The sequence below is a fragment of the Filicampus tigris genome, unplaced genomic scaffold (assembly GCF_054856515.1).
Source record: "Filicampus tigris isolate MCC_2025a unplaced genomic scaffold, RoL_Ftig_1.0 HiC_scaffold_33, whole genome shotgun sequence".
NCBI lineage: Eukaryota > Metazoa > Chordata > Actinopteri > Syngnathiformes > Syngnathidae > Filicampus > Filicampus tigris.
The window spans coordinates 14,926-36,027 of record NW_028233414.1 but is presented as its reverse complement, the minus strand read 5'-3'; the positions used below and the strand labels follow the sequence as shown (position 1 = coordinate 36,027).

At 44.9% G+C, this 21,102-nt stretch overlaps 1 protein-coding gene and 1 pseudogene across 2 annotated transcripts; one reads left to right on the top strand and one right to left on the bottom strand.

The window, feature by feature from the left end:
- The first annotated feature begins 696 nt into the window (after positions 1-696).
- On the top strand, positions 697-1,905 carry LOC147125816 (uncharacterized; annotated as a pseudogene).
- A 6,110-nt stretch (positions 1,906-8,015) lies between these two features.
- LOC147125815 (major histocompatibility complex class I-related protein 1-like) lies at positions 8,016-14,585 on the bottom strand. Of its 2 annotated transcripts, XM_086023253.1 has the most exons (7): positions 13,850-14,584; positions 13,035-13,301; positions 12,390-12,668; positions 11,397-11,708; positions 11,220-11,339; positions 11,108-11,128; positions 8,016-11,029 (listed from the first exon to the last, which is right to left on the bottom strand). In XM_086023253.1, the coding sequence occupies exons 1-7, from the start codon at positions 13,914-13,916 to the stop codon at positions 10,983-10,985; spliced, it is 1,113 nt and encodes a 370-aa protein (XP_085879379.1). In that variant the 5' UTR covers positions 13,917-14,584; the 3' UTR covers positions 8,016-10,982. The 2 variants fall into 2 exon arrangements, with proteins under 2 accessions (XP_085879379.1, XP_085879378.1); XM_086023252.1 differs by having other exon boundaries at positions 8,016-11,128; positions 13,850-14,585.
- Positions 14,586-21,102: the final 6,517 nt, after the last annotated feature.

The window sequence follows — 21,102 nt, the reverse complement described above, 5'->3', positions numbered from 1 at the left end:
CCGAATCGTCAGGAAAAATTGGCTGAAGATTGGCAGCAGGAAACCTATGTGGTACGCTAATTCCAGTTGTATACCTTTACCGGACAATAGCAGCGGATATTGGGTGGAGAAGCAACGTGATGACATGGACAAAGAGTTTATCTCCGTGGCAGCGCCCTTGAATCACACCTGTGAGGAGATGCGCCCTGGCTGGGAACCATGTTGGAGCTGTTTGACCTTCAATTGCACGGAGGTTATAGACACGGCGAAGTATTATCGATCTGCCACATTTACAGCTGATTTGAGGACTTCACCCCCCGCTAAGGCCATCGAGGTAATGACTATGCCTCCCATTATTCGTCCCGCTAACCCCAGGACACCAAAGTCAGTAATAAATAAACGGGAAATACGCTCCTTACCTGTCAGAAACAGAACTAAAGACTGTACAAGAACCATAAACGTCCATCCTTGCTATTGGAATGTTGAAAAAACTTGCCAAGAACATTACCATGTATTGGTTCATAGAGGACCCGTGACCCGCCAAGACCTGCACTCCAGGGTCCACTGGAGTGCGGCCGACCATTTTTGAGAATCAGACTGGACAATGAACATTGGCTAAATGAATCCTTTCCCTGGATATGGGAGAAGGAACTGAAAGTCTACGTCCCAGAAGAAGTTTCAAAGAACTTACATCAATTAAAACCAGCAAGAATAAGAATGTGGACACAACGGCTCCCAAATCCTGATGATCTAAAGAATGTACCACAAAGAGATTTTGGATTGATTGACCATTGTGTAATGTTAATGATATATTCTAGACTCCATTTACAAGACTGGCGTGTGGGCAAGGTGCCCTTTGGAAGAAATCCAAGGTACAATCCTTACTCGGTGGATATATAATTGTTCAAGTTTGGTTGCTAACAGAACTGTTAAAGGAACACTTCAGGCCAGGAAGGAGTTTCATACAAGGGATGAAATTCGCACATGGTGGGCGTTCAACAAGGAAGAGATGAAAGAATTTATAATACCTTGTTTGAATATGACTAAAAGTTACTGGGTTAAATATCAATACATGGCAACTGTATACTCTTAAGGACAAGACACGTGGCCGTCGGGACCACCTGATATTTACGCCAACCCTAGACTGTGGGCCATGATTTGTAAAAATATGCATTCATGTCAACTCGCGAGACGGCCATGTGGAGGTGTACCTAGCTGAATAAGGATTACGCCAGTATTGAAGGGGCTGTATGGAATAGGAATGTAAACGGTAAATGGATTCAAACTTCTCCCCCTGATAGATTAGATTGTATAAAGTGGGATAGGGATTATGGGATGCAGACAACCCCTAGAGATAGCCAATATATTCCGCATAGACCCGACCCTCTAGTACAAATAATTGAGGGACACGCTTTCAGAAAAAGCTTATGTGAAGGCCGTGAAATTATAGGTTTTGATTGGGTCGGTCCAAACAGAATCTATAATAACGGAACTTGCTACTCCCCTTATGAACATTGGATGACATGTGACCATGGAATTAACCTCCATGAATGTGTGTGGTACGGGAGAGTTGGAAAAGTGATTGTCCAGACGGCGAAAACGGCTGTTTCCGCCCTGGCAGAAGTGGCAGAAGTGGCGGCTGAAGGACTTGCTGATATTGGATCCTGGCTGCTCGACCTTGTCAAGGAGGCAGGAGTATGGCTGCTCTTAGGACTTGGACTCATAATCACTGCCATGATTGCCTTTGCAGCAATCAAGAGAGGTGTGCATGGACGACCAATGCCGTGGAAATACAAGATAATGGTCTCACCCCCGAAAGCTGCAGGTGTCAGGAAACAGTCCAAAGAAAGGGCGGTGTCGAAAGAAAAGGAGGTGCCAGACCTGGAGGAGGAGCCGGGGAGTGGGGCGGGGCCAGAGCGCCTATAAGATACAGTGCCCTGGCAGCAGATGTCTCAGGCAGACTCCGGCTCACACACCATACACTCCTTGGTGGGAAGGTAACCTTTTCGAACCATGGCTTGCGAAGGTAACTCTAACGGCACTTTTGGAAGACCAGGCTTCTTAAGGAACGTGAGTAGTGAATTAGAATTTTGGATGATTTTTATCATATGGTTATGTCATTGCTGTACTGGTCAGTGGTATTTGTCGCAGTTTACACGACCTATCCTTTTGCTTGCATCCGTGACAAAGGTCCTGGTCCTCAGGTTTGTGTTTTCTACTTATACCCTTGGTCTAGGACTCTTCATGGTTTACATGCATGGCTGTATTATGATAGTCTATAAATTACCCACAGGGATTGAGGAATCGTTTTTACTTCTATGTTGGATGGTTTTGGACTTAACCTCGATGTTCGTCTTTGACATTATTTACGGAGCGGTCGTATTGGAAGGCGTTCTGGCTATTGCCCTGGACTTGTATATTATGAGTTTGGTCTTCCGCCTCCAAAAGTGCCCCGGTAGTACTGGAAAAATAATTTGGAAAATACGAACAGCCAAGCTGGTCCTATGGGGGGTTGTTTGGGGTGTCATCTCCATATTTCTCTGGACTGGCATGGTTGACCAATTGGTTTTGATGGCCTGGTTCTTCACATATTCAGCCTTTTTTACCCTCCCACCACGGAATGCTAACACTACTGACATGGGGTGGATGACGACATCCTCGAGCCCGCATTTTAAGGGTACCCCTTCGCCCGACAATTTGGATTCCGGACATAATCCCGCCGTCACCGCCGCTGTTGATCGAGAATTGATACGAATGGCTCCAGTGGAGAGTCGAGTCTAAAACTGATTATATAAATATATTGCATTGACTTTGTGTATGTTACAGGATATGTTCCAGCTGCAGTGCGTCCTCTGTGGGTCAATCTTCGTCCGATCCGCTTGGGTCGCAGGTCGAACCTTCATGGGGCACTGCTGCGTCCCGTCACCGCGTAGCTGGGTGAACGAGTCATGGCTATATCCTGAAGGTGTTTATGTGAACAATTCTGAGTACCCCTTGTTTAGGCAGGAATGGCTATGGCAGGGTTTCACCGAACTGGCAAGTACTAGGACATTAACGCAAGCAACAGTATGTATACCTCAAGTACCCCTAAGGGTCCATGATGTTGCTGGCTGGTTTTTGGGCCCAGTTCACCCATTGCTTTGCATGACCTGGCGCTTACCTGACGGCTCCTACCGGATGACTGCCCATTTGAGATGTGGCTCATGCATTTTTGTGAGCCCTAAGACGGAGCCATCACCCTTGGGACCTTCTGAACGGCTTTCACTTCCGGAGGCTGTGGGGACTGCTGTGCCGAACCGGGCTCCTGGGCCAGGGGCCTCCGCTCCCACTGCTGCCCAACGAACTCCCGTCGTCAGCATTGTTTCCCCGTCGAGGAGGCCGCTGTCTCCTGGTGTCACTGTGGAAGTGGGGAGTGTGACTCCTGATACTTGGGAGACGATGTACTTGTTCTTCCTTAGATAATGAGGGGTTTGCTAAAGTTAGTCTATAATTAAGTGAGCCAAAAAGAGCCCTGTTTACAAAGAATGATCAAACCAACACAGACTTTCGGGAAGATGGTGGAAAAACACTGGTTGATTACCTCATCAAACCACTGAGAAAAACAACCTTGACGCATGCGTGGTTAAGTAAAGAGACAGCGCCAAAAACATGTTTTTCTCAGTAGAAAAGCTTTAACACATGCACAGTTAATGTAAGAGCCTCCCAAAAACCAGACTATAAAAAGGGAAGTCATCAAGGCTCCATGCCCTTTTTCTTCCCTCCTGCCGCGGTTACAAGAAGATGCTTCGACCAGGAGATCATTTTGCATTTTTCTTGGGACACTTTTCTAACTCCCAAGCAAGAAGGATTATTTCTCCTTCTTTTTGGACATATCCAAATCACTGCTTCAATAAGGTAACTGAATAGAATTCACTTTATATCGCGCGCATAAGAAATTGGCCAGTCGAGCATTTGAGTTTCTTACTTCCCAATAGTTCCTTATTTTAATCAGGTTTGGGGCGATTAAGACTTGATCACTCTTGAGAGCTCACTTAAATTAAGACTACTATTTAATCATTTCTATTCCCTTTGCCTATTATCACTATTATTTCTTGTTTTATTATTTTATACAATGTTATACTTGCCTTTAACATTAATTTTACATTTTATCCTATACTATTAAGAAAACCATTATTATTAATTTTATGACTAAATTAAATTCATATCATGTAATAAAATTTACAATCATCCAATTTTCTTGCTTATTGACTGTATCCTGCCCTTAGGGAATTGATGGTTGATAAACAATTATTGTTTGATTACTTACATTACTAAATAAAATTTTATGAATTTATTTTAACACTATTAATGCCATTCTACTGATTAATACATTCACATCACGTAACCTTTGCTGAACAAACGGCTAAGACCTTAATGATAAAAGGTCTCGTTATCATCCTATGAAATAAATTAAATAGCTTCCTCCGGCTAGATTTAAAACAAATCCATATGGTTTTAACAAAGACTGTTAAACCTCCTAGGTTAATAATAAGTGCGACAATTCAAAATGAGTAGGAAGCCGCTGTAAAAGTATAGTGGCCCAACACCTCACCACATGGATCCAGGACTACCTCACAAACCGGCCACAGTATGTGAGGACACAGGACTGTGTGTCTTACGTGCTCCTCTGTAGCACGGAGGCCCCGCAGGGAACTGTCTTGGCTCCCTTCCTGTTCACCCTCTACACCTCGGACTTTAACTACAGCACCCCTACCTGTCACCTGCAGAAGTTCTCTGATGACTCTGCGATTGTCGGCCTCATCACAGGCGGAGATGATCGGGAGTACAGAGAACCTACTCAGGGTTTTGTGGACTGGTGCCAGCAGAGAACCGCCTACTGATCAATGCGGGGAAATCCAAAGAAATGGTGGTGGATTTCGGTAGGTGGCATCACTCTTCACCTGCACCAGTGAATATCCAGGGAACAGATGCTGAGAGAATCTCAATTTACAAGTGCCTGGGTGTTCATCTGAACAATAAACTGGACTGGAGCGACAACACAGGTCTGTCAGGTTCACACCAAGTGAGACATTAGTAAACAATGCACACAATGAGGAGAGAAGACACTCGACAACAAAAATGTCTTTTTACTTGCAAGGAGAGCACAGGGAAGTGTACGATTACAGTTCCTAAAACCCTCTGCCCGGCTCCCGCGCCTCCTCTCTTTTTATTTTCTTCGGAGTCCCTGATTACAAAGGTGTTCCAGCTCTAAGGGAAAGGGGAGCGAAAGCAGCTGGAACACTATGAACTTGTTTTGTCTATGTGTGTGTGTGTGTGGGGGGTGGGGGGGGGGGGGGTGTTTGTGTGTGTGTGTGGGGGTGTGAACAATAAACTGGACTGGAGCGACAACACAGACGCCCTCTATAGGAAGAGTCAGAGCAGACTCTTCCTACTCAGGAGACTGAGGTCTTTTGGGGTTCAGGGGACACTCCTCAGGAACTTTTATGACTCGGTGGTTGCATCGGTCATCTTCCAGGGAGTGGTCACATGGGCAGGCGGCGTCTCGGCCCAGGACAGGAAGCGGCTGGACAAACTGGTCAGGAGGGCCGGCTCTGTCCTGGGCTGCTCCCTGGACTCGGTGGGGGACAGGAGGATGTTGGCCAAGCTGTCATCAATGCTGGACAACCCGTACCACCCCCTCCAGGGCACCCTAACAGCACTCCACAGCTCCTTCAGTGACAGACTGTTACACCCTCGCTGTGCAAAGGAGAGATTCCGCCGCTCCTTCTTGCCTGCTGCTGTCAGACTCTTTAACAAGAACATTGTGTAGTCTCTACAAACTGGCGGACATTAGTGCAATTGTGCAGTCCTGCACCTGAGCTCATACCGTGCAATACTCAACATTCCCCACTACTGTTAGTCTAGTTTTATTTTTATCCAATGCTGTTCCTTACATTTCACTACAGCACTGCAGCACTGTCACTTAGAGTATTTTTCCTCTGTACTATGTACAGGCTAAAATGAGTGTTCCTCATACTTTTTATGTAGATGTAAGTTGGTGTGTATATACATGTGTATATACACATGTTACTGCGTACATTTACATAGGTTTGATCCTGAATGTTTGCCGTTAATGTTATACATTAATGGCTAGATTATGCCGCCGTCCCTGTCTGACCTATATCTTTGCTGCTGTAACACTGAAAATGTCCCCACTCTGGGATCAATAAAGGCCTTCTTACCTTATCTTATCCAATTCTCAGTCATTTAATCATTCTTAATGAGTAACAGAGTTAAGAATTATTAATATGACTACTATACTTTTACAGCGGCTTCCTACTCATTTTGAATCGTCACACTTGTTACTGACTTAGGAAGTTTAACAGTCTTTGTTAAAACCGTATGGATTTGTTTTAAATCTAGCCGGAGTAAGCTATTTAATTAATTACATAGGATGGTAACGAGACCTTTTATCATTAAGGTCTTAGCCGTTTGTTCAGCAAAAGTTACTTGATGTATTTGTATTAATCAGTAGAATGACATTAGTAGTGTTAAAATAAATTCATAACATTTAATTTAATAATGTAAGTAATCAAACAATAATTTATTATCAACCATAAATTCCTTAAAGGCAGGATACAGTCAATAAGCAAGAAAATTGGATGATTGTAAGTTTTATTACATGATGGGTTTCAGTCATAAAAATAATAATAAGGATTTCCTTAATAGTATAGGATATAATGTAAAATTTAAAATTAATGTTAAAGGCAAGTATAACATTGGATAAAATAATAAAAACAAGAAATAATAGTGATAACAGGCAAAGGAATAAAAATGATTAAATAGTAGTTTTGATTTAAGTGAGCTCTCAAGAGTGATCAAGTCTTAATCGCCCCAAACCTGATAAAAATAAGGAACTATTGGGAAGTAAGAAACTCAAATGCTCGACTGGCCAATTTCTTAAGCGTGCGATATAAAGTGAATTCTATTCAGTTACCTTATTGAAGCAGTGATTTGGATATGTCCAAAAAGGAGGAGAAATAATCCTTCTTGCTTGGGAGTTAGAAAAGTGTCCCAAGAAAAATGCAAAATGATCTCCTTGTCAAAGCATCTTCTTGTAACTGCGGCAGGAGTGAAGAAAAAGGGCGTAGAGCCTTGATGACTTCCCCTACCCAGGGCTCTTTTTGGCTCACTTAATTATAGACTAACTTTAGCAAACCCCTCATTATCTAAGGATCAACAAGTACATTGTCTCCCAAGTGAATAACATGTTTGTGACAAATGGATCAACATTGTGACCGTTCAAGACAATTATTCTAAGACATACATGATAAAATAATCTGAGCACTTAACATTGTATATCCAAGCAAGCAAAATAATGGATAACATATAAATGCAATTCTTATTGCCACATTCTCTCCTATGTAGACAACAGGCTGGTTCTTGTTCCCTTTTACATCGCATGTAACATTCTTTGAGAGCCAATGCACATGGGCTATTTAATACACAAAGCACTTTCTGAGCTAGCAACATATACTGCTTCTATAAACTTGTAGCACATCTGTGCTTAGGTTATTGTGGACCAATTATATGAGCATTGACTTTGGTATGTTCATTCTTACTAGAATCTGTGCTTTTAAACCTTTTAGACCTTATATAGGGTTGTCTGAACTGGCAAGTTTATCGTAGTCAATTGAGTAATGTCGACATCTAGTATTCAAAATACGAAATTGCACATTAGGCGTTTCCCTCTTGATGGTACTAGGGCTTTAACCAACATAGATTTACATCACACATCACCCTGACGAGACGCACCACATGACAGTGTGTGTAAGCTATGCGTGTGGTTTAGGGTTGCCAACTGTGCCATATTAGCCGGGATGTCACGTATTTTGGGCTAATTTTGTTTGTCCCATACGGGACCTTAAATGTCCCGCATATTGGCTATCAACTCTTGCAAATACAGAAAAGTGCAATCTACCGATCCTGTGATATAAGATACTTTTAGTGACGCTATGGATGGCGATCGATTGTCAATAACGACGGACACAGACGGGTTGGCAGCTCAATGTCTTTTACTTGTATGATGTATACATGCTCGAACATACATTGCTGGTTCTTAAACAGTGATAGCACATGATGGCGCTCGTAATGGAGACCCTCGGTACTACACATGACAGATCCTAGATCAGATAAAGCGTCAATCTCAGAACAAGCGGCAATCACTCCACCTGTCATGTCAGGACTTCTCTCTGGCTGCGCAAAATGACAGAAGACTGCTTGAGTCAGTCAAAAGCAGCCAGAAATATCCGTGGAAAAAATACATTTGGTGAGTCGCACTCCTCTTTTACATTTCAGATTTCTTACACCCGTTTTTTGATGAAAAGAGCCAAATTGTGGTTTCATATGAGGTGACATATCGTCGCTGTCCTGTGAAAAACACTGTCCCTTTTTTCATTTTTCTTATTTTTACGTGAATTTGGTTTAAGCATTAACGTGAAAATTTGAAAATATTCAATGAATGATCCTAAATCACTTTAAGTGAAATGAAAAAAAAAAAAAAAATTTGAACCAGCCAGACACTCTGGGTGCTCAGCACCCCCAAAGCTCTGAACCTAAAATCGCCCCTGGGTTACATGTTCACTAGTGAATGCAGAAATCCAGACTACTTAACTATGTACATTCTATTTTGACCTTACAAGTTAACTAGAAAGGCTCAAAATGTTAACTAGTTAACTTGTAAATGCAAAGATATATACTAGTAACACTAGTTGGTCTAATTTATCCCTCACTTGTTAACTCGTGAAACATGTTTTTCCTTCTCGTAAACTAGTTGACTCCAGAGTGAGTCACTAGTTAACTAGTGACACTGACTTTCTTATCACTAGATAACAAGTGGAAGATATTTTGTCTCACTTGCCAGGCTCAATGATGAACTGGTCCAGACTTTGACTGAGCATGTTTAACAAAATTGCACACTAGCTGACACGTGCACACAACAAGTTAACTAGTGAAATAATACAATTTTCCTAGATGACATGTTTGCCAGTTACGGCACTGTACAAGTTCACTAGTTGTGCACACATGTAAAATAGTAAGCAATTTTGTTTAACTAGTACAATGTAAATGCCAGCTAGTATGCAAAAAACATTAGCTAGTGCAACAAAAATCCCTACATGTTAGATTTATGTTGAACAAGTTTTGCACAGTCACTGACTAGTGCTGCATAAACCTTAACTAGTAAAAAGAAAAGCCCTACATGTAGGAAAAATGCCAAACATGTTCAGCCAAATCTTGCACAAGTTCATTTCTGGGTCTGACCAGAGAGACAAAAAGCCTTACACTCGTTAACTAGTTGAATAAAAATCTGTGTCACTAGCTAACTAGTGACTCACTCTGGACTGAACTAGTTTACGAGAAGGAAACACGTTTCACTTGTTAACAAGTGAGGGAAAAATTAAACCAACGAGTGTTACTAGTGGATATCTTTGCATTTACAACTTAACTAGTAAACATTTTGAGCCTTACTAGTGAGCTAGTGATCAATTTTTAACCCAACAACTTAACTAGTAAGGTCAGAAAAAACTTAACTGGTTTAACCAGTGGACCTTTGGCACTTACTAGTTAACATGTGAACTGTAACATGTGACCATTAATATCTCTAATGCAACTCAAACACTTAACATGTTTAACCTGTGGACTGCATGCAAATGAAGCAGGCGGGACAAGAATTTTGATTGATCGATATTCAAATGATATGTCTTGAAGCTTTAACCCTTAAGAGCCTGGTCCTTAATACGAAGAAAAATAGTGATTGTATAAAAAACATTTCACAGCCTACTTATGAAACATCTTTCTCGCTTTCTCTCCCTCTCTATGTACTTTGGGGTGCAAAGGTAGGTATATTGTTATAAAAATGAGAAATACAATACAATACAATACTATTATAAATATGAAGTTATAAAGACGACGGATGTCCGACTTCCTGACAGCCGGTCGATCGAAGGAACCCGAGGAACGACTGCACTTTTTAACTTTTACCTACTTTTTGACTTCACCTCACGTTTTTATTTACACTCCGTTTTTACTATTCTTTTTTTACATTTTTACTTTTTGGACGTCAACTTACGGACTCGCTCCTGCCCGTGTACCGAATAGCTAGCATACCGCTAGCATACGCACATCGGCAATAGCCTAGCCTGGGGCTAGTGCAAAATGCTACCCCATCACAGCGACAACGGCGACAACTTGGACAGCTTGCTGGAAAAAGCAAACAAGACAATTGCTGACCCGAGAGAGGATGTTCTGCGCCTGTCAGAAGAACTCCGGAAAAGAGAGTCAATCGTCTCATCTTTTACGACCCGATTCCCCCAACTGTCCGCCGTCGTCATGAATCGCGTCATCTCTAGCGGGGCCCTGACGGCGACGGCAACGGCGACGGCAACGGCGACGACCGAGGCTCCCCTGATTGACATTGAGTTGGGATCCAGCTGCCTGCCCGGGGGCCATCCTGCACAACACTATTGCACGGTGCCACCTGGGTCGAGGTGGTGTCCCGCGGCAGGAGGCGCAGAGAAACACCCCCCCGACCCCAACTGGTACTGAAAAAACTATTTGCCCCACTGGCAAATGATTCTCCTGCTCCAACTACCGCGCTCCCGCGGTCAGAGACGTCTGCTGCTGCTTCCGACCCAGGCACTCATTCGGATCCCTCACCACCCACAGCGATGATCTCTGCCAGGAGTTCCGGAGTGGGTAAGTCCACTCGTGGTCCGGCCGCCCGCTCGCGCGTCGGGCTACTGAAGGACGCAGTGTCCCAATACACGAGTGGGCCGCCTCACCGCCGCCGAAAGTTTTTATAACTCAAACAAATCCCCCCCCCACTACACAAAAGCAAGCAAAAACATTTAACAGTTTCCACCAGGAAGAATAAATGCTGCTTCTGTTTTCAAAGCCAATCGTGATGGGAAAGCGCTTGGACGGAGACACCTCTCTCGCGTTGCGTCAGCTAACTCACTCGCGTCTCACTCGGAAGCGGGCCCGGGAGTGAGCTCCGAAGTGGCGTGGGCAGCTGCAAAGACAGCGAGAGACGAAGACCGCTTTGCAGCAAAGCTGGACATCAGAGCTTGACAGGAAGCGTTTGACTTACAAGCTGCGGTGTACTTGGATGCTAGGGAAAAAGAGGAAGAAAGTGTCCGTTTGTTTTGGTCCCAAATCGTGCACGGCGGCGGCGGCGGCAGGCACACATTGGCGTGGCTCACCTGCACCCGCTCGGCTTGTGTGCCGCTTGACAAAGAGGAGCGCGAGCAGCGGCAGAGCCAGCAGAGCGAGGAGCGCCAAGGGGACAGCGACGGCCAGCGTCGTCTTCCCGACTTCTTCCTCTGGACGAGAGCCAAGAGGAAGAGGTGAGAAGGACGACATCAGGCGAGGATTCTCACCTGCGATGATGCGCGCGTTGCTCAGGATGCTCCTTCCGTCCAGCTTGGTGACCATGTCGTCCTTGACGCCCGACAGCTGGAAGACGCATTCGTAGCGGCCCTCGTCCTCGGCCGCCAGCTGCGCTTTCAGGTGGGCCGTCGTCTGGAAGGTTCCGTCGTGGTTGGGGAGGGTCTCTCCCATCTCCACGTCCTCGTGGAGCTCCTCGCCGTCCTTCCTCCAGAAAAGGGCGGCTCTGGAGGGGTAGAACCCGCTGGCGTGGCAGGTGATGGCAGAGGACGGCGTCTTCTGCAGCAGGGACACCGCCGGGAGCTCTGCGCGGGGAGAGGCGGCCACAATGTGCCAGAGGACCAAAGGCGAGAGAACGAATGATGGAGAGGACGTGTGAGGGGACCAAAGATGGAGCGAATGTGCGGGAGCAGGATGATGACAGGACAAAATACGGATGCACATAATGTGTGAGAGGACCAAAGAAGCAAAGAACGAAAAGATGGAGACAAAGTGTGAAGGGACCAAAGATGGAGCGAACGTGTGGGAGCAGAATGATGGCAGGACAAAATATGGATGTACGTAGCATGTGAGAGGACCAAAGAAGGAAAGAACGAAAGAAAGTGTGGGATTAGAAAGAGGGAGACAATGTGTGAGCGCAAAAAAGATGGAGAGAAACGGGAGAGGAAGAAATGCACACATCATTTGTGAGAGGGAAAAAGATAGGGACAAAAGTGAGAGGACAAAAGATGGAAAGACCGGAGATAGGTAGATAGTCAGAGGATGGGGAATCACAACGCGTGAGAGGACCAACGATGGAGATAAGTGTGAGAGGAGAATGATGGAGCGCAGGTGCGAGAGCGCAAAAGAAAAAAGTGAAAAGGGAACGAGCGTGAGATGATTGAAGATGGAATGTGTGAGAGGAGAAAGATGGAGAATGTGTGAGGGGAAGGCAGCGAGTGCAGCTTGCAATGGCCGCCGTGTTGCTCCAGGGGGCGTGCTGCTACCTGTTCTCATCAGGACGTCCCTCCCATTGCTCACGTGCTTCTTCAAGTAAGAAGGACAAATCCCGGTATGGTAATGCTTCTTGTATTGAAGATCGAAGTCCAGTTGGTCCCACTTGAGTTTGCTGGGGAAAGCTTGCGGGTGGACTGCGATCCATCTCAGCGTCTGCAAGTCAAACGACAGGAAGTCTTCTCCGTCGTAACTGATGTGAGTCCAACCGTCCACCTCGTCAGTCTCATCGTCCCATTCGCAGCCAGACATCGTCTGGACCGTGTGAACACCTGACACAATCACACACACACGCACACACACACGCACGCACGCACGCACGCACGCACGCACGCACGCACGCACGCACACACACACACACACACACACACACACACACACACACACACGCGCGCACACCCACACACACACGCACACAAACACACACACACACACACACGTTGAAGTGACGGCGTGTGCTGAGATAAGGTTGCGGGTGTTTGTTTTTTCGCAGCGTAATCTTTTTTTCAGATTTGAAAAATTTGATGAAGACAAAAAATGCTGGAAACGTCTCCCTTATGACCTCAGGTCACGCTTGCAAAAAAGTGTCTGAGCACATGAAATGTCTTTTTCTCGTCGAAAGTTGAAGGGAAACAAACCTCCAGTTTGGTTGAAGCTCTCTTTCCACTTTTCAATTCTGACTTTGCCACCCTGCTCATTACCAATATTGATCTTTGTGTTTCTCTCCCAGTAGTGCGGATCCTCGGCTGTGATTTTGTTCATCCAGTCCTGTTTGGCTTCGTATTTCCTGCTCTTGCTGTCGTAGTGCGTAATCGGAACGTCGTCAACATAACCAACACTCAAGAACTCTGGAAAGTTTGGAATCTGAGAGGAGGCTGTGTGAAAATACTTGAGCGAGTGAATCACTGAAAGAGAAAACAAAAACATTTTGTTTGTTTGATGTCCAAAAATCTTGCGCTCTTCATATCTGAAATGATTCTGTCTCGAGCTGAAACAACTCTCGACACCTTTATTTTGAAAGCAATGATTATGATTGAGTATATTTTGCCTTTGCCTTCATAAATGTGCTTTTTAAACATTTACAATTTCGACTTCCTTATTAAATAGATTCTACATATATTTTGTATGTCAAAAGCGATGATACGAGATGAACTCTGATGACCACATTCTCCGATTCTGGCAAGTGTGGAATATCGGAGATGACGCAGTTCGGAAATGAAGCACTAAATAAATCCAAAAAACAAAAACATGTTGTCTATTGGATGCCCAAGAAATCCCAACTATTCTAATTGGACATAATTGTGTGTCAAATTGAAACATTTCAAAACTTCCTCCAGGAAACAATGATTTCAAACGGCAAAACTGTGTCCTGAGCAGTTGCAAGTGTTGCTTCCTTCGGTCAAGTCAAGCTGTGAAAAACAAGCTGATCGCGAGAGTCAAGTTGTGCACTTACCAGGCGTCACGCTGTGCATTTGCACCGCCACCACAAACACTCCAAACAAGTTCACCATCTTCCACATCTTCCGCTCCGTTCAGTCCAACCACAGCAAACTGAAAGAAGTCGCCCACCACCTCAGCTCGTGACACGGCAGCCTGGCGTGACGTCACCTGCGCGTCGCGTCGCGTCGTCTTGTTCTGTGGCTCAAATGAAGTCGAGTGTGCGTAAAACGAGATGAGAAGAAGCACAGGTGTGGGGTTTTTTTTTGCTTGCTTGCTTGCTTGTGCTGAAACAGCGACACTTCCCTTCCTGGTGGGAGACGTAAGAAGCAAGCGCTTGGTCCTTTCGGGGAAATCACGTGACCGGAGACGAGTTGACGTCCACGCCTCTTTCAGTGCCAATAAACGCACCCCATTGCATTACGAGTGGCATAAAAAAAGGAGTTTTAGCTGTGTTAAAGCAAACGTAATAAAACTCCCCACGGGTGTTATTTCCGAGGCCAACTTTGCAAAATAAACAGTTTGCTCTTTTGGCTGCGGCCACGAGAGAGCCATGAAAACGACAACGTTTGAATTCAACCAAGCCCTGATTCTTCTGCCGACTACGAAAGGCTGGAAACAGACTTCTTTTCCTGGCGATATTTTGCCAAATGAGGTGGCGAAAAGAGTGCGAACTGTGGCCCTGCAGTGTCCACGTCCAATTTGACAGACAGCCCGTGAAGAGAAAAGCGATTGGTCGACAATTTGACGCGTCCGAACGCTGTAAAGGGAAAGTGAAAGTGAAAGTGAAAGCGAACGTTTCCCGGCGCGAGGCGCACAATGCGCCAGCGAGGAGAACAGCTTGGACTGACATTCGTGCACTGAAAAAAATCAAGGTTGAATTGGCTCCATTTTATTTCCTCAAGTGGTTGCACAAAATCAAAACATTTCGAGAGATTTTCACACAATGTTCAACACTGCCCTCTGCTGTAATGCACAATATCACGTCCAACATAAACTACGTGCGAAATAAAGGTCACCAATTGAAATATCATCCATCCGTCCGTCCGTCCGTCCGTCCGTCCAGGATCTATACCGCTTTATGCTCACGAGGGTCGCGGGGGTGCTGGGGCCGATCCCAGCTGTCTTCGGGCAGTAGGCCGGGTACACCCTGAACTGGTTGCCAGCCAATCGCCGGGCAAATTGCAATGGCATGTCAAAGAAAATATACCACATCAGGTGCTACATTAGGTTCGATCAAAGCAGCGTTCATTGCTCGGTTACGCAGTAATGTCAATCAGACGATGCCTATTGCACTTTCGAGTATTCACAGACCGGTTACGCTAAATCACATTAAGTTGAAATATGTTTTCATACGTGTTTTTGTTGTCGGAGAAGTTACAGACCTTTGTTACGACAAATGCTGCCATTGGCACTTTTTGACATTTGTGTTGACACACGTAAACGGGGTTGCCTGTGTGTGTGTGTGAAATAGAAATCTTTGCTCTTCCTTGAGTCATGCAATTGTTTTCAAAAGGCTACCAGTGTCTCGGATTAACTTTCAAATGTAAGCCATTGTAGCGATGCGTCGGAATCGAGTCGTGGGGCTCTGAATCGGATCGGATCGTGAGCTACCCGTAGATTCCCACCCCGAGTCCCGGCCGTCGCAAGTCCGATTTTGATTACAGTTTTGAGGCATCCATTTGCGTTGACCAACTTTTGTGTTCGATATCTGTCTGCATATCCACTTTTTGTGAATCGTTCTGCTAAGTGGTGTGCGGTGAACTTTTTCCCGACGTGAAAGATGCGCCTTGGCTCAGTGAAGGTCGAGAAGCAGCGCTTGACCGAAATATGACACAGTTGCCAGCCACACGAAGCATTCTCTTCTTTTTCGACTGCAGCTAGTTCGTTCATCGTAAAAGAATAACACTCCGGACAAAGTTGGCCAATCTTCTCAACTCCAGAGAGCCGGTCCAAGAAGTGCCACATCTGACAGCAGTGATGTGCCAGATGACAATCATAGATGACCATACAGGTACGTTGCTAGTTGCTCACTTTATTTTTAACATTTACTGACTAATGTTGATGAATTAGTTAGTAGTTGTAGGGATGTAAGTTCCGATTCCTTTCCGATTTCCAGTTTCCGATTTCCAGTTTCCGATGTTCAGTTTCCGATTTTCAGCTTCCGATTTTCAGTTTCCGATTTTCCATTCGATCTCTTACAAATTGCTACCATGCTTGTTTCCCTGCACTAGTGTGGTTCTGCAGTAGAGATGGACCGATATGCTTTTTTCGGGGCCGATACCGATTAGTAGTAGTCAAGGAGGCCGATGACCGATATTAGGAGCCGATATTCATTTTCGGTAAAAAGGAAAAGATTGGCGTCAAAATCTAAAAACAAATGAAAACTCTTTCAGCTGTGTTGAAACGTCTTTAAGCATATGTTTATGGAACCATTTTTCAGATTCGCATACTGTGGATTTCTTACATTATTATTACAACAAGTCATTGTTGACAAGACACAGAACATTGTTGCTCTGAAATTCTCACAAAGAGTTCACGGAGCAGGCTCCATGTAGTTTTCCACAGTAAATGAAGTTCTCCCAAATTTCTAAATGGCAAATGTTACCCTTTGGCGTATCTTTGTTTTGATTTCAACTTAGTTTTAAATGTGCTCATGATTGATTTATTATTTATCGGCCCATCCCTATTCTGCAGCCATCCACAAACAATGACACGCAATGATGTTTGGCGCAAGCGCATCATTTGATCCACGCATTCAAAATGTGCTCTGCATCTGGAATGAAAAAAAAAACGTTCGGAGCATCCTTTTCTCGATACATTTGAGCGATTGATCGAAAATCCCTTTAAAATCGATTCGCTCCGATTAATCGGAGCGAATCGATTTTAAAGGGATTTTCGATGAATGCTTACATCTCTACTAAGTTGGCATTGGAACCAGTCCCGTGTCCTCTTTTGCAGCGGGAATCCAAGCCGCTTTCAAGCTCGGACTCCCATGTTGATGTGTCGGATGTCAGGCTGCCCCCCCCCCCCCCATTCTTTCAGTTTTGACCTGACATACTCGATTCCCCCGACAGCCGATAGATTTTGTCAACCGTTCCGCCCCTAACATGTGCCGTGTACGTGTCTGCGCTAGTGCTAAGGGGGTGATGGTGAAAAGAGATGTTTGCCACAGAGCGGAGGAAGTCCGAGGCTCCAGCTTGTTTAGCGTCAAACAAAAGTTGAAGGTTTGAAATGAAATGGCTGAAAATATTCTTTGGAATTGACGAGCAAAGCAAATACCACCGTGGCTCTACTTACTCCGCCAATGAGATGAACCTGCAGCAAAGCGTCATCCACCAGGCCGGCCAGGCTCTCAACCGTTGCACGGATGAAGAACGTGGGAAAGGTTCCCAAGTGGAGGCCGAGGCCGAGAGAGTCTTGCTGCTAGCAAGTGAGTCCGTGTTTTCATTTTCGGAAAGGCACCGTCATGATATGCAGGCCACTGGGTGGCACTCTGCCCGCATAGATTGCCAAAGGTAGCATTCCAGGCCACTAGATGTCACTGCGACATGTTCATCTATGCCCGGTACGTTTAGGGGGGAACGGAGAATAAACAGTTGAGCGCGGAGCATCCAGCCGTTGTGTCGTGTCCACTCATTAGGCTAGGTATGTGTGTCTTTTGATAGGTGTTGCTGTACAGGGCTCCGAGTTCGAGTCGTCTCGATGCGAATGGATTCATGGGTTGTTTGGTTTTTTTGGGGTCGATTAATCGTTGCATCCCGAGCATTTGCTGTAAAATGTTCCATTTTAGGGCTACCGTTTTCTTTTTTCTAAAAAATTGCTTTAGTCTGTTGACCATTCATTCGCTTAATTGTTCAAAAACGGGGCATTGCTGCAACATTCACAAGCGAATCAGGATTCTGTCACTATTGTGATCTGTAACATCAGAAAATAGAGGTGAAGTGCGGGTGGTTGTTTTCCCCAAGTAAAAGCAGCTGTTTGCAAATGTCCTATACGGATTCAACACCAAAATAATCACTAGTCACGTTTACATTCCCTGCTTGTTCAATCAATCAGTCAATCACATTTTATTTATACAGCACTTTTCATGCGTAAAAATGCAACTCAAAGTGCTGCAAAACATCCGAAGCAAAACATTAAACGGAAAAAAAAAAAAAATCCGTTCACGTCCTCCCTCCCAACAAACCCAAGACAGATATCCACTACTACATCAGCACTCATTCACACACACCCACACAAAGTGCACAACCTGATCAAATGTGTTCAAAAGACATGACAAGGCACAGAGAAACCATATGGGGAAAGGGTACCCAAGGGGAGCCCACGGCCACAGGGGCGCCACCACCATAGAGAGAGCCCAGCCCGGATTAGACGGGCCGACCCCACACAAAGCGTAGAGGCCGCCGGCCGCCCGGACCCAAGGAGTCCCTGCGATGACAGCCCCCGCGGGAAGGGCAGCCACCCCTCCCTCAAGGCGGAGGCCCCCCCCCATGAGGAAACACTGGAGCTAAAAGCTGACAACGGCAGAGAGCAACAAAACGAAAAGACAGAACAGTAGTATAGTCCAAGAACTCAAATCAGTAAGATAAGATCAAAATAATCTTCAATCAAAAGAAAAGATGAATGATTTAAAGGTTGTTCAAAGCCAAACTAAAAAGGTGTGTCTTGAGCTTCCTCTTAAAGACATCCACAGTCCCTGCGGACCCGACGCCCTCTGGCAGGCTATTCCAAAACGCCTGGCGAGGCTGCACTCAGCCATTTTGCTCCTCACCCTTGGAATAGATAAAAGGCCGGCGCCAGAGGACCTCAGGATCCGCCAGGGTTGCTACGATAAAAGCAAATGGGATAAATAAGATGGCCCAAGACCATGAACACATTTATACACTCATAAAAGTACCTTAAAATCGATCCCGAAACACACGGGGAGCCAACGCAGCAATTTCAAAACTGGCGTAATGTGCCCCCGCCCCCTGGTTCTCGTCAGCACCCGAGCGGCTGAATCCGGCAGTAGTTGCAATGGTGAAATGCTCTTTTTGGGGAGGCCAGAGAGCAGGGCATTACAGTAATCTAAACGACAGGAAATAAACGCATGCGTCAGCACTTCCGTGTTAGCCTGAGAGACAAACGGGCGGACTCTGGCGATATTCTCAAGGTGATGAAAACCAATCTTGGTTACATTTTTAACATGAGGAATGAAACTGAGCTCAGAGTCAAAGATGACGCCAAGGTTCTTCACTCAATGTGAGGGATTAAAGACTTGTAGTTTGGCACAACATGTTGCTACACTGAAGGCGCTCAACTTTTAAATTCAGTCTTGTCCGTATACCGTTCAAATAAATTGAAAAAATAAAAACAAACAAAACAACCAAACAAAAAATAAGTGGTTAAAAATCTACGACGTTGCGGAGGCACGAGAGGTATAACTGCAAACTATATTGACTTCAAATGTCACGTCAAATCTTATTTTTGGGGGAAAGTCCATGACATTGACCTTTTTAGAGAGGTGCGCCATAGGGCTGAAGGATAATGGAAAAGAATGTCATTGGGAGGTTTTTGTTGTTGTTTTCTATTGGTAAAAATTGCGATTGCAATAAGAGTTTTCTTCCGACGGCCTTTTCAAATGTGTTTTTTTCAACAATATATACATATATATGTATATATATATATATATACGTATATATATATATATATATATATATATGTATATATATATATATATACATATATATATGTATATGTTATAATATCAGATATGTTGTACATTATGCGTCATAGAATGCTGAGGTAAAAACTTCCAAGGCATGTCAATCGAAATCAAGCCTTATAACGGCGGCGGCAATTAATCGTTCGGCCCTTAGCGCTCCGCAATGTTTTTGCGTGTTGGACCAACCGTTCTTTGACTTTTGACCTCCTCAGATTCAAAAGCGTGAAATGAGTCGTGACAAGAAGAAGAAACCCGGCAAGTCAAAGGTACGTGCACTTTGGGGGCCGGAATATTACCAGCAAGTCAGAATTGGCGTAATGGATGTTTGTCCGAGTACGTTTGTGGATGCCAGCATGAACAATTATGAAAGCATTTCAGCTTTTGTGGGTGGCCTACGTACCAGTTTACACTGCCAGAACAGAAACGGAGCTGATGTTTTTCTTGAGAAAGGCCAAAATTGTTGCGATTTTTGACAAAATAGTAATAGTGCCAAATGTTTTCAATTTCAGGCCATCACCCCAAAGAGATTTCTGGCTATCACGGTAAGGTTTGGAAACTGAAAGCATCTTCGTCTTTAATCTTCAGCGGATTCTCTTTCTTCTTTTCCCACTATTAGCAAGTCTGGAGATTCTCGATCGACTGTATAGTAGGGATGTCCCGATACCATCATATCGCGCACGATCATTATCGCAATGTTGTGGAGAGCTTGGCGACACATTAAGAAGAAGCTCACGATACTGTCTGAAAGCTCATGACATTGTTAAAAAAAGGAGCTCATATGAAGGGGAGAAGAAAAAAAAAAAATCACAATATTCCCTTTTTGTACATAATAACAGCATTCGCAAAGAAATAGGCTTGGCTCGGCTCCGCAGCGCAAAGTATCCTGGTCCGTGTAGTTCGCAACGCTGTGTTCGGCTGAAGCGGGCCGACGGAGATGTTGAAAAATATTGGCCGGTCTGACTGATTGGTGGCAACTTTGACTTTTTTACTGCACTCCAAAAACACTTGGGCTAAAAATAAGACCGTTTTGGGTCAGAAATGCACCGATCCACTACTTCAGTCCGCATGAAATGTGATGGGTCAAAGTGGGCCAATTCGTGGATTGGTCCGCCTTTGAGCCCAAATGCTGTTATTTTTAACCCGCCTCTTTTTGGGATGTGTGAGCCTTCACACAATATTGCAATACATATCAAACTGTGACATCAATGCTGCGATAAAACCAAACCATGAGCTTTTGGTCGCGATATTGCCCACATTGCGACATCCCCGACTGTGCAGCGTTTACCAGAGCTGGGCATTCCGCCCACGTGACGCACCGGTCCGCCACTTTTTTAGGCGATTCACAAACGACGGTTCGGAAATGTTTGAGGAATAGTCGGAAGCCCCCCTTTTTTTTCCCTCTGTGTCATCGTCTAGTTTCACGTGTTGCGTTGCCGCCGCAGAGGAGCGTCAATCGTGCCGCGTCGAACAATATCAATGGCTCTGGCTGGAGGCGGGCGTAACATTAGCGTAACATTAACGCAGTACGCAATGATGTTTGGCGCCAAAGCATCGTTTGACCT

Coding starts and splice junctions, on each gene's coding strand:
- LOC147125815 (XM_086023252.1), bottom strand. CDS start 13,916: ATGTGGAAGATGGTGAACTTGTTTGGAGTGTTTGTGGTGGCGGTGCAA. Junction 11,709..12,389: donor GGACGTCCTGATGAGAACAG/GTAGCAGCACGC, acceptor CTCCCCGCGCAG/AGCTCCCGGCGGTGTCCCTG. Junction 11,129..11,219: donor CACAAGCCGAGCGGGTGCAG/GTGAGCCACGCC, acceptor CTTTTTCCCTAG/CATCCAAGTACACCGCAGCT.